Source organism: Vulpes vulpes, chromosome 13, assembly GCF_048418805.1.
Source record: "Vulpes vulpes isolate BD-2025 chromosome 13, VulVul3, whole genome shotgun sequence".
In the NCBI taxonomy this organism is placed as follows: Eukaryota; Metazoa; Chordata; class Mammalia; order Carnivora; family Canidae; genus Vulpes; species Vulpes vulpes.
The window spans coordinates 103,376,296-103,389,911 of NC_132792.1; the positions used below are offsets into that span (position 1 = coordinate 103,376,296).

The following is a 13,616-nucleotide window of genomic DNA, read 5'->3' on the forward strand; positions in this document are numbered from 1 at the left end:
TTCCAAATGTGTACACTTTTGCAGCTAGTCATATGTACCAGCGAACAAGAACATGCCAAGTTATATATGTCTAGTTATATATATCAGTATATATTTGTCTCCATATAACTAATACCCTTTTAAAACTCCCCTCCGGAATAAAGGGGAAAGGAGAAAAAAACGAGTGGGAAATATCAGAAAGGGAGACAGAACAGGAGAGACTCCTTACTCTGGGAAACGAACTAGGGGTGGTGGAAGGGGAGGTGGGCAGGGGGTGGGGGTGACTGGGTGACAGGCACCGAGAGGGGCACTTGATGGGATGAGCACTGGGTGTTATTCTATATGTTGGCAAATTGAACACCAATAAAAAATAAATTTATATAAAAAAACTCTCCCCCCCAAATTTACACAATAACCTTGTTTGATGCAAAAGAAATAAACCCCACATAAATCTTATAAAACCAACACATAAATAAGATAATATAAAACAGTCATCATATATAAAATGAATTATGCAGACCATGAGGCCCTACATGTGTCCTAATGTGATGTAATTTGAACTACACAGCCACCTCCTCAGATGTTCTTGATGAAAGAGAAAAAAATAAAGAAGAAAAGAAATTTTAAAAAGAAAAAAGCTGAGCTTAATTATTAAGTCCTTAAGTCCAAGTTTCCATTTTATAGGAAATACAGAGACTATTTTAGATGACATTGCAAAGAAATTATTAACCAATTCCAGAATGCCAGCTATTCTGTATGATAATTGACCCTGTTTTATTTTTGTTTTGTTTTTTCTACAAGTTAATGGAAGAAGAAGTGGAGTGTGGTAATTTTCCAGATTGCAAGAGATGGATGAGATGTAATAGCCAAATACAAGTGAGACTATTGGATCCTGCCTTGAACATATCAACTTGAAATATACATTTCAATAGGAAAAAATCTGAATTCTGAATATAGATTAGATATGAAGGAGTTATTGTTAATTTTGTTGGATATGATGATAGTATGTTTACATACACAAATAATTTTTTAAAGATAAATACTGAAGCACTTAGGGTGAAATAATATGATGTCTAGAATTTGCTTCAAATTACTTCAGCCAAAATTTTTAAAAAGGTGGACAGATGGCGGCTGGGTTAACAAGAGTCCCCTGTACTCTTTTTGTGTGAGCTTGGAAATTTTCACGATAAAATTTGGGCAAAGTGAAAAGCAATGGCAAATTATATATTCTAAAGAGAATCTGTGGATATTCAACAATTTTTTGTTTTCATGCCTTACGGGTCAGAAACTTTTCAGACGATTCAAACAATTCAACAAACTAAGCAAACAATTTCAACAGAACATTTGTAAAACCCCTTTAGTCTCACTTTTAGTTGGAAAAGCAGAATCACAAAAGTATGGGGATAAGAGAGAAGAGATAGACCATATTTTGGGACACTGTTGATCAGATAGGAAGCCAGCTCGACAGGAACCATACTGATTCTTTCTTACTACCGAAAGTAACTTACTGCTTGCATACAAACATGATACTCTTAAAAGGTTTATGTATGGATGGTAACACATAGTAAGAACAAATCAGGAAGCAGGAGGGGAAGGTAAACGTGGACACATACCATACTCCAGCTGTAGCCTCCCACAAGGTAGATGCTGTCATCAAGCGCTGCGCAACCAGGACCACTTCGACCCTCCAAAATGGGAGTTTGGAGAATATTCCACTGGTCACCTTTTGGGTCATAGCATTCCACAAGCATTACATCAAGGTGGGAGAAACCTAAATGACACAGCAAGATGGAACCACACAAGGATAAACTCTTGGGGTCCTGATTCAAGGTTTGGGCTTTGTTTTAAAAACGCTCTAGAGCCAAGAAACAGATAATTGTGTCTTTAAAGAGACAAAAGTATAAATTTACTAGTGAAATTGGGAGACATGTTACAGAGACCTAAAACAAACAAACAAACAAACAAACAAACAAACAAATTCTGGATATTTCCAATTAATTCGAAGCAAGAATGTTTGACTCAAGTCATTGGTAAACATTGATTACATGGGGGTAGATCTTATTTAAAAGTGTTTATCAAAACCTTATTAAAAAGGTTTATAATAATTAAAAGCAAGCATTTTATAGAATGCTTACAATAAGCTAGTTGTCTTCCAAGTGCTTTCTGTAGATGAATTCACTTAATTCCCCTCAACCACACTATGGGATAGTTATGCCATTATGTTCATTTTACAGATGAAACAACTGAGTTGCAGAGAAAAGTAGTGACTTGAAGAAGTCACACAGCCAGCGAGTATACAGACTGAGGTTTAAACTCAGGCAAACAGGCTTTGGAGCTCATATTCTTACAGACTAAATTGTATTGCTTTTCCTAAATGAATATTTAACTCTGTCAAAATGTTTTAGTTAACTAAAAATGTGGTGTTCAGCATCTTTTACCTTTTTAGCAGCTTATATTTATAAGCCACAATGTGCATGATTTCCAATATCCACTAAGGATAGAGGTAGAGTAGAGGGCTAACTTCTGCTAAGGGTTGCTCCTCCCACTTCTGATGAAGTTTATCAGTGGCTGGGGCAGTAAGTAGGTTGCAGAGAACAACTTAAAAGTTCGAGGACTCCACTGGGGCTCTGCTTTTAATTTAGGAAGTCAAAAATCCATAGGGGGAGAGCTTCATGGTCACCGATCAGACCAAATCATTAGTAATATTTTTCTTCTATTTAAATGCATGCAATGGATATTTGCTAGCTGATACAATGCATACACTAAATTAATCAACCTATTGGACTCTTTTTTTTTTTTTTTTTTTTTTAACCTACTGGACTCTTCAAGGTAATTGAGAAGATAGACCAAAAAGTAGAATAATTTTCATTCTGGAAGAGGTAGATGAATTATTTCAGGCCACTAACTTCTTACATAAAATAAATCCTATAGCTTTGAGGACAGTAGAGCAAAGGGCTTACTGGAATTCTATGGTATATTCCTTTTCCCATTAAGGTTATCGATGATAATATACATACTTGAGGATTGGAGCAAATTCCTAGTTCTGAAGCCCTATAGTGGCATCGTAGGAGGATATGCATGCCTTCTCTGTGCCTAGTTCATATACATGTTGACTGTAAGCCTCACAAAAATTACCAAGGAAAGGATAATTATCCCTCTTTTATAGACATGAGGTTGAGAGTCTCGGTAAGACCACACAAGTGCATAACTGGGATCCAGACCCATACTTTCCCTCTAAGTCATGATGTCTCCCTGAACCAACCTCACTGTTATTTCTCATTTAGGTTGTCATTCCCCAAGTCTTTCTGTTCAAGTATAACCTCAAACATTAGAAGTTTCTAGAATGTTTAGTCATTATATGCAAAGGAAATCACATTTGAATGAGGAAAGCTACAAAGTTAATACTTTATATGAATATTTTGCTATAAAGGCAGGGTGTATGGATTGAGATGAAGGAACACCAGTGAGAAAGAAGGAGAAGAAAAAAAAAGAGTGACAGCAGCAAAGATAACCTCCCACTGAAGAGAGCACAAAGGTGAGCAGCACAGATGAGGATACTGACCTTTCTGACTAAATATGAACTTGGAAATATTTACATTTAATGATGACACCTGTGTGGTCTTTAGTATGTTAGGGGGACACATGTATGAGAAAGCCCAGAAAGGAATGTCTACACCTAACCCAGTGTTTAGATGGGTATATTGTGGAAAAGTAAATGCACAGATGGGCCTTAGCTACCACACATGGATGGCCTGCTTCTCATGGGGTTCAATTTCAAGGATTGTGAAAGGTCAGAGCTGGAGGAGATTTTAGAGATCAGCGCGACCAGTGTTGTCATTTTCAGGTGAGGACACTGAGGCCCAAAGCAGTTTGGGACTCCTCTCAGCACCAGAGATCTCTGTTTCCCTGTTACACTCAGTGTGACATACATGCATATCCTGGTTACACACGTGTGCATAAATTGCAGAAAGTTGTAGTCATAGATGTATATGGAGAAGGAAAGGAGCCCAAACAAAACCCTAAAAATACCTTGTTTTAAATGTTTGTTATTAGTAAAGCAAATGGAAGGAAGTTGAGAATCACAGAAGGTTTGATACTCAACTCGCAGAAGAATTTATTCTCAATTTAGACATGAAATTCCATGACATGTTTTTGTTAAGAAAAATCACGTATGAGCTTCTTTATGCAGCTATGACTGAAGTTCTTTATGATTACCACAAAAAACAATTTTCTGGAAAAAATTTATTACTATAACTTTGGTGATAAGGAATAATTTATTTTACTGAATTCATTGTTACAACAAATTGTTTGTGCTTTTCCGTTATTAATGCTCTCGTTTCTTACTTTCTGTTGACATCATTATTCATTTCTTTAATGTGTGTGGTAACTTAAAAATAATCCTCTCTGCAGAGGAGCCAAAATAAATGCCTGCCCAAGGGTACAGCTAATTTACACAGAGTAGATTTTATTTGGTCAACATGTTTTTTACTTGGTTAACTATGATTATCTAACAAGAAACCCCCTTAGCAAAGAAACAGGAGATGCAAATGATATTGTGATTAAAAAAAAAAAAAGACCTTTCAAATGATTTCCTCCAATTGCATACAAGCGATCATTCATTACAGCCAAAGTGTGGATGGCGCGTTTTGTGTTCATATCTTGTTTTCGAGCCCAGACATCCATTACAGGGTCATAGCAATATAGCCATGGGACATATTCTCCATTGTGTACACCCCCTGTGAATTAAACATATACATACAAGTCAAGAAAGTGCCTTGGAACTGAACTTTGTAACAGAAAGTGGAGGAATGACTTGCCTGAAATGTATATTTTCCCATTGTGCACTGCTCCTGCATGAGCTGCCAGGGGCTGTGGCAAAGAGGACACATAACGCCATTCATTTGTTTCTAGGTTATAGCACTCCACGCTGGACAAATAGCCGGTTTCGTTCCTTCCACCAATAACGTATAAATGTTTGTCCAACCGACATGCATAGAAACTGGCTCTTCTACAATGAAAACAACAACCCACCGTAAATCACAAAAGGAGCTCAGTCAGGCAAAGGAGGTACATCCTGCTTTAGAAAAAGCTAGCAGAAATTTGGAAATTACACACAGTCCCCTTCTGAATCCCAGACCTTTACAGTAATCATATGCATTGCCCACTCTGGCTAACATTTTGTTATTAAAGTAACAGTAGAGGAGAAATTTCACCAACTCTGATGCAGCTCCTTTTCTCTTGCTTTCTTATACACCGGTAAAGTGTTCACTAATGTTTGGGATATTTGGTACCTTGTAAGGATATCACAGCTCAGTAAGACAAAGTGAAAAATGAGGTAGATAATGTAACAATAATAAATTATCTTGACATTCACTTTTTTCATGGTCCTTCAAGGGTCATTGTTCCCAATTTATAAGAGAACTACATCATCAAATTTTTTCTTCAATTATCATTTTTTTCATTCCCAGTACTACTGCAAATAGAGAAACTTTTGTGAACTGAATTTAGTGTTGAAGTTTTGCTCTTACATAACCTATTGTAGGAATTTCATTGATATGGCTTTTGGTGTTGCTTCTTACAAAGCTACAGGATATTTTTCAGTCTCTATTCAAGAGAGGCACTTTATTCAATTTTCCCAGTACGCCTTCAAAGGCCAAAGACACCAGCTGTGTTGAAAGGCCTGGAAACAGGGAGACCAATTCTGAGGTACACCATAAAACAGGAGTGAGATATCGAGGGTCTGAATTAGAGTTTTATGGAAGACATACAAGGGCAGATGCAAAAAATGTTTTAGAGCAAGACATAAGACCTGGGAGCCAGCAAGACATGAGAGCTGAAGGAGAACACATGTTCAAAGGTGACTCAAAAATTTGGAGTTTGGATGACTAGGTTGATATGCTGAGCAAGTCCTTGACCTTTTGCTTCTTTTTTTCTCATTGATGCTACTGGAATCACATATATTTTGGGGATAACATGTGGTCCAATACTGAATAAGTACAATTGTTAAGTGCCAAGCCCCTCAGAGAGTATAATTTGTTTGACGAATGGATAGTTCTCATAAAATTTAGTGCCAAGACTCTTGGGCCATGTGAGTAGCAAGATCCAGTCCTAGAGGTTTTTATCAGGAGATTTTTGAAGCTCTGTTTACAAAGTGCCAAAACCTCTGGGAAGCAGTATTCAGCATCTTGATTGTCAGTTTAGTCTCTGGGATAGATTGCCTGGCTACAAGATTTATTGGATGCGTGACCTTTGACATGTTACTTAACCCCTCTCAGCCTGGATTGCTCATCTGTAACAGGGAGATGTTAATGGTACCTTCCTTAGAGGATTATTTGCAAATACATATGTAAAGTGCCGTCATAGTGTCCCCGTTTGTGTTCATGCTTTGGAATCTTCAGTTAACATTACCCAGACAAAAAAGTTTTTAAAAATCAGCCATCAGGGTGTTTGCAAGGAAACTTTTCCTAGTAATACTTTATTTTTTTAAAATTTTTATTTATTTATTATAGTCACAGAGAGAGAGATTGAGAGAGAGGCAGAGACACAGGCAGAGGGAGAAGCAGGCTCCATGCGCCGGGAGCCTGATGTGGGATTCGATCCCGGGTCTCCAGGATCGCGCCCTGGGCCAAAGGCAGGTGCCAAACCGCTGCGCCACCCAGGGATCCCCCTAGTAATACTTTAAATGACAGTTAAATTCTTTAATGTTGGTTTAGGTGATTTATTACCATATAGATAATGGTCTATGTTATAGATGATGATATATTCAGTTTTGCTTTATTTTTCCCAGCTTTATTGAGGGATAATTGACAAATAAAATTGTAGTATATGTAAAGTTACACTGTAATGATTTGATACATGCATGCATTGTGGAAGGATTTGCATAATCAAGTGAATTAACACATCCATCACTTCACATAGCTACCTTTTTTTGTGTGTGTGTGACAACACAAGATCTACTTTCTTAGCAAATTTCAAGTATACGCTACAATGTTAACGATAGATCAACTATAGTCACCATGTTAATACATTAGATATTCAGAACTTTTTCATTGTGTAACGTGTCTGCTTTTTCACCAACCTCTCATTTCCTTCATCCTCTAGCCCCTAGCAACCACCATTCATTTTGTTTCTGTAAGTTTGACTTCTTTTTTTGCTTCTTCATTTTTTTTTTTTTTTTAGATCCCACATATAAGTGATACCATGCAGTATCTGTCTTTCTCTGTTTGGCATCTGTTACTTTGCAAAATATCCTTCAATTTCATCCATGTTGTCACAAATGGCAGGATTTAGCCATAAATAAGATTCCATTGTACATATATACCACATTTTCTTTATCTATTCATCTGTTGGTAGGCAGATTGTTTCTATATTTTGGCTATTGTGAATAATGCTGCAGTGAACGTGGGAGTACAGATATCCCTTGAGGATACTGATTTCTTTCTCTTTGGATATTGTATGGTTCAGGTTTTTTTGAGTATTCCTGAAACTGTTAGCATCATTGATAATTTTAGAGCAAAATGTTGGCTGTCTTTGTTTTTTCTGTATTTTCTTGATGCTTTTGAAAGAAATATGTGCTGTGGGAAATTCAGAAGGATGGTAAAGAACACAATGATGGAGAAAGGAGGAAGGAAAATAAAAAGCAGGAGTGGCAGATGTCCTAAAATAAGGCCTATTAACCTGGGCCCTCTGGGTCTTCTGACGGGTTCAGGAAACTCTGACATTGTAATAAAATTGCCATAAAAAGTTGCATATATAGGTTTTGCACATGTGCATTTTTTGGAGAAAATAGGTTTGGAGAAAGTATTTGGAAGAAGCTTTTAATCAGATTATCAGAGCAATAATTAATCTAAAAAATTTTGAGATTTTCTGTTACAGAGAAGTAAAAACTCGTTTAAATATACTATTAGGTTAAAAACAGTCGCAAAATTAAATGCCCACAGATGTCCATTACTTCCTTCTATTTCTCTAACCAGATTTCAGTTCTCTCATTGAATGTGATAGGTCACGGTTGTCTTACAAGGATTTTTACCCTCTCAGTTAAAATATTTTAAAAAAGAATTTATTTATTTATCCATGAGAGACACAGAGAGGGAGAGAGAGGGAGAGAGAGAGAGAGAGAGAGAGAGAGAGAGAATGGCAGAGACAGACGCAGGCTCCATGCAGAGAGCCCGACGTGGGACCCGATCCCAGGTCTCCAGGATCACACCCTGGGCTGAAGGTGGTGCTAAACCGCTGAGCCTCCTGGGCTGCCCAGTTAAAATGTTTTATTGAAAAGACTGATCTGTCTACAAGAATAGATTGGAGTAACAGATATTTCTTTGCACCATGGACACAAGAGTACATCAGTACCCTTTTTCTATACGATGAGTCTATAACAAGTCATAGAGCCTCTGAAATAATTTTACTACTGGGCCATCTTTAAATAATTTGAACTATGTGGGCTGTAAGGTGTTGAGTTCTCTGCGCTATATACTGGTCTAGAAGAGAAATGCCTGTTAGTCATGACAAGTGCGAAAACCCTCCATTAAATAAGTTTAGATAATGGCGAATAAGAGCAAGATCTCCTCACCGTAGTGTGAACTCCTTTCATCTAGACTAAATTTCAGTTCTCTCACTTTTTCTGTCCTGGCTCCTTCCTTTCTTCCTGACCTTAAGTGAGCCTGTCAGAATTTGCTCTTGTTTTAGCCAATATTTTCTTAATTTGATGCTTCGTGTGTACTCCTAGCTTTATCCACACAGTGTCACTGTTAGGATCTAAATGGGGGAAAAAATCAGCAGGTTTCATTTCCTGACTAAAAGTGCATTTTTATGTAGAAATTCCAATAGTGAAGATTCTGAGCCTATGACTTATTCCCTTGCTAGCCCAAAGTAAGAATTCATGAAATGCATCATAGGAACAATGGATAGTTAATGGTCTGTCAGCATCTGTGAATATTTGCTCCAGGCTGAATTTTACCATACCAGGTCTCTCCTGGGAGTGCTCTCAGCCCCTCCTCCCCACATGAAGAACACACAGGATTAGGCTGTTTGGGTTTTTTTGTTTTGTTTTGTTTTGTTTGAAAAGTAAGTTCAAGATTACAGAAGATTTTTAAATGGGATTGTGCTATTTCTATTTCAAATTGTTCATCCATCCCTCCTCCAGCACCTCCTCCCCCAAAGCCAGAGGCAATAGTCAATGCATTGCAGTAAGTTTAAAGAGACTACCAGCAACTTCTACAAACATACTTTGAACGCTGCGTATTGTACAGGTCTTTACTAGTTCTTTCTGACCCTTAAGATGGTCAGTTTATATCCTAAAGCATGAGATTGAATTACTATAGCCTTAGATCAGCTTGAATTCTTGACTTTCAACCTCAGGTTAAAAATGGTAACAGATTTTTTTCAAACAGAAAATTGTCTTACGTCTTACATTGCTTATGTTGTTTCGTGTAAGGCTTCTAGAAACAAAATATTTAGATTTGGAAACAATTTTTTTAATGTATTTGCTTCTATCATTTCTGTTACTCTGTGAAATATGAACTTTGTTATTGGTGCTCTCCAAACTGCCTTTTCTTTTTCATCTTTTTTTTTTTTTCTTGACTGGCTAGGAGGTAAGATCTCCATATGAACAATACCTAAAATATCGATTTTTACTGGAAAAAAGTGTAAAGTTATCAAATCATTTCTATTGATCCTAGTTTCAATTTTTTAACCTCTTTGTTTCACTGAAGAATCAAATCCTACATCTGAGACCAAAACAACTCAGTAGCATTACATTTAAATGTATGTTTTCCTGCAACCATTTCTTAGGTAGCAGAGATGTAATCCATGAGTTAGCTGAGTAAACCTAGGAGTAGTGTATCCATTCCCCTGTTGAGCTGTGTGTGTGCCTGTGTGTTGCAGGGAGTATCCTGCATTTATATTAGAGCGCTCCTTTGGAAGCTCTGATTAGGTAAAAGATGTTAGGAGTCTGTCCAGCCAGCTCTAGGAGTGGGTTACCCCAGAGGTGGTTTTCAACATGTTTCTATTATTCTCAGTTTGGTAATTTCTCAGCATAATCACTTCTTAGCAGTTTGGTAGCAACTCATGGAAGGAGGGAGGTTGGGGAACTTCTGGTGAGTCTAATTCATGATGTATGCAATGCAAAATTAACTCATTTAAATGTTTCAAGAAACTTCTTTTCAGATCTGAAGGATGTCTCAATATTTTCTTTTACTTTTTTTTTCTTCTTTGTTTAATCACCAATTAAGCCACGCCAGTAACTTAGTATGCTACTTAGAATGGAGGCTTGGCAATGACAGAAAAATTTCACTTTAAGTTATGGATTGCTGCCTGGGTCAACCAACCCATAGGAGATCTGGAGCTAGAAGATTGACTGGGCATTTGTGAGATCTGCCTTTTCCCACTCAGCTCTGTAAGGAGCTCTTTATTTGGTCTATCGAGTTGATTGTTCTAAATCTAAAAAAAAACTTCTCTTACTAGGGACCTGACATGATATACCATAATGACTTAGAAAGAAACGTTAAACAGTCCATCCTGTCAACGGTGGCTGCCGGGCGCCGACAGACCATGGCAGGTCTTTTTATCAGGTCAATGAGCTGCTAAAAATTGTCTAAGTAGGACCCTGCCATGATAGGCCATAGTGCCTCAGAGGAAGTCATTATAGAATATCAAGTAAACAATACACATTTAAAAAAATTACTAATTAGGTTTTGCAGCAATACTTCTCATCCTTAGGGGCTCTACAGTGAGATAATTGACCGCGACGTGAGTTATGCTTCCCAAACCGAAGGCGTGAAGGTTAATTATCGTGGTGTGCAGCCCCCAGCAAAGGGGACCATGGTGATGAGATGCCGTCATTTCAAACATATTACTGATATTTATTTGAAAAATATTTTTTTAAATAAAACTTTTTGGAATGGTTTTGATTAAACGGTAAAGTGATGCAGCCACAATAAGAGGATCCAAGAAATAACCCCCGAGGGAGAGACACCAGGCACACTGGAGGAAGGCTTTGCGAGGCTCCCATGCACACATGTATGCACACGACAGGGACAGAGAAGTTGGTCAGGACATTAACTAGAATAATTTCCCAAGGTATTTTTGAACTACACCTTTTCCTAAAAGTGTCTGTGGTTCTTATACTGTGTCTCATCATTTCCAATGTATAGCTTTTAGGCTCTTGAAAGAGAGTTTTAATTTATTTAGAGGGAACAGAGTGTTGGATATGAAGTTTTCTCTTAACATTGTTCAAACTGTCTTGCTGCAGCAACGCACATTTTTGAATCAAGGATAGTATCTGAAAACTTCCTTTTAACTTGGAATTTATGATTAAGGATCTAAGTTGATCCCAGTGTAATCTTAGTGAATGTTTATAAAAGAGACGTTAAGGTGAAGAGTCCTGAGGGAAACAGGAAAGAAAATTATTTCTTAAATAATTCAGTTGAGAAGAAGAAATAGGTTGCAGCTTATTGTTATCATGGTGGGTACTTTCATCAAGAGGGTGTTGAAGTACTATTATTATTTTTTTAAAGATGTTATTTATTTATTTGACAGAGAGAGTGTGAGAGAGCATAAGCAGGGGGAAAGGCGGAGGGAGAAGCAGGCTCCCCACCCCTTGCAGGGCTCCCTATCAGGACCTGGGATCATGACCTGAGCTGAAGGCAAATGCTCAACCGACTGAGCCACCCTAAAGTATTATTCAAAAAGAATCGAGTGCTCAAAATTCAGCATAGGAATTCGCACATGCTTTTAAGATGTGGCCTCACATGGGTAAGAGCAGGAGCAGCAAAATATGTATAAATGTAATAGTCACTTGTCCCTTGGCCGCTAGGAGACTTTGAGATAAACACCAAATACATAAAAGATAAGATGACATCTTGCAAAACTATTTTTTTAAAGCGAACAAATGATCTGTTCTTCAATGTATGATGGGAGGATAGTTGAGAGGGCAAACGTAAAGTATTTGAGTTAGCGAGACTTGGAGCACTTAATACCGCAATTTCTACATCAAAATGGATATTATCCTAAGAATGGTGTTTTATATTTCAGTGATAGGATTAAAATATACTATCACTGAAAAAAGAGGGATAGGCGGTGAGGTTTTAGGTCCACTTGCCAAAAAAACCAAAGCAATGTGGTAAGAGAAGACAAGTCATACATTTTTTTTCTTCCTCCTTTAGGACCAATAATTGACTCATTTGATTATTTTTCTCCATTGAGTTAATAAAGTAGTTATTCTAAATTGGCCAGGTCAAATTTTGCATTTTGACTCATGTGTCTTTCATTGGCTCCATTTAGCATAATTTACCACAGAAAACCATTCAGCATCCATGCTTCCTGTAAAGCAGCCACAAATGTTCAGACATAAGAAATAAACACTTACCTTTCTTGCATGGGTGGAAGTTGTATCCAGCTATTAAATCGAGGATCATATCGGCTGACAAAATTTGTACTGTGTTTTCCTGTAAAAATATATTTGAGACATTTAAAACTTAAATTCCTTTGCTGTTTTGCACATTTAATAGTGTTTATAAGATGTCTTTGTTCTTGAGTTTAACACACAGATGAATTAAGAACAGGGACTATCTAACATAGTCTGAGAAGCAGTAAATCAGTGGTAAATGTGCCACCTCAATTATTTTTCTTTTTCTTCTCTTCCCCTCCATCTTTTCTTTTCTTTTCTTTTTTATTTTTTGGAATGAATCAGAGTAAAACTAAATCAACCATAAGAAAAAAAGCAAGTATGTTTATCAAAACAGTTTTACCACCAAGTTAGGGGACACATTTCCGGGTTTTGGTATTTTTGTGTTTTAAGAATGAAGTTACAGTCTATAAATAAACAGTTCTGGAGACTACCTTGTGTGATATCTCTGGTTAGAGCCCTTTTTTTTAATGATCCAAGAACCTAGCAGTGGTTGAGTCAGCTCTCTCCCCATGGAAATAACAGTGATCACTATAGTAAGAGTTTGCTTTAGGAAATCAAGTTTAGCCTATGCATGTCATGTAAGTTCTGTGCATGTATTTGGGGGAAGCACAGTTGCAGGTATATGTGATGAAATGGGAAACAGGAGTCCTAAGAGCTGGTCAACCAGCTTGTCCCCTCTGTTGGGCCTAGGAAGCACAGTAATGCCTCCAAAGCATTATAATGGATTTTATTTTACATATAGATTGACACCAAAGCAAGAAATGGAAGCAAAAGAGTACATTCCAATTTTCTTTGTAGCATCTGAGATGACAGTCATCTAAAGCAGAAGTTTTAACTCTGGAAGTCTGTTTTTGTTTACATTTGTAAGTAAAAATTGAAATACAGGTACCAAACTTCACCACAGTAATAAATGGATAGGAGTGTGTGTGTGTGTGTGTGTGTATGTGTGTGTACCTGCTCTCACAGGCATGTATATTCCACACAATCGTTAATTGGATAAATATGCTTTAAGCATTTATTGTATGTCTTATGTGTTCTAGGTTCTGAGAATATATTGGTGAACAAAAAAGGAAAAGTCCCCATTTTTGTAAATGAATAAAGAAATATATACTATATTTTCAAGTAGAGATGAATGCTATAAAGAAAAATAAAGCAGGGATTGAAAAGGAGGAGAATAGTTTAAGTAGAATGGTTTCCTGCCTACAGATGTCTTCTGCAAACCATGCAAATA

General features: G+C 37.1%; 1 protein-coding gene across 1 annotated transcript in view; it reads right to left on the bottom strand.

Moving 5' to 3' along the window:
* Positions 1–13,616, bottom strand: part of KLHL14 (kelch like family member 14) — a 99,663-nt gene that overhangs the window by 3,068 nt on the left and 82,979 nt on the right. The window contains exons 4-7 of the mRNA XM_025996934.2: positions 12,344–12,422; positions 4,797–4,987; positions 4,557–4,715; positions 1,593–1,750 (exon numbers count right to left, since the gene is read on the bottom strand). Coding sequence (XP_025852719.1) covers positions 1,593–1,750; positions 4,557–4,715; positions 4,797–4,987; positions 12,344–12,422 — 587 coding nt within the window. The remainder of the gene's footprint in view (positions 1–1,592; positions 1,751–4,556; positions 4,716–4,796; positions 4,988–12,343; positions 12,423–13,616) is intronic.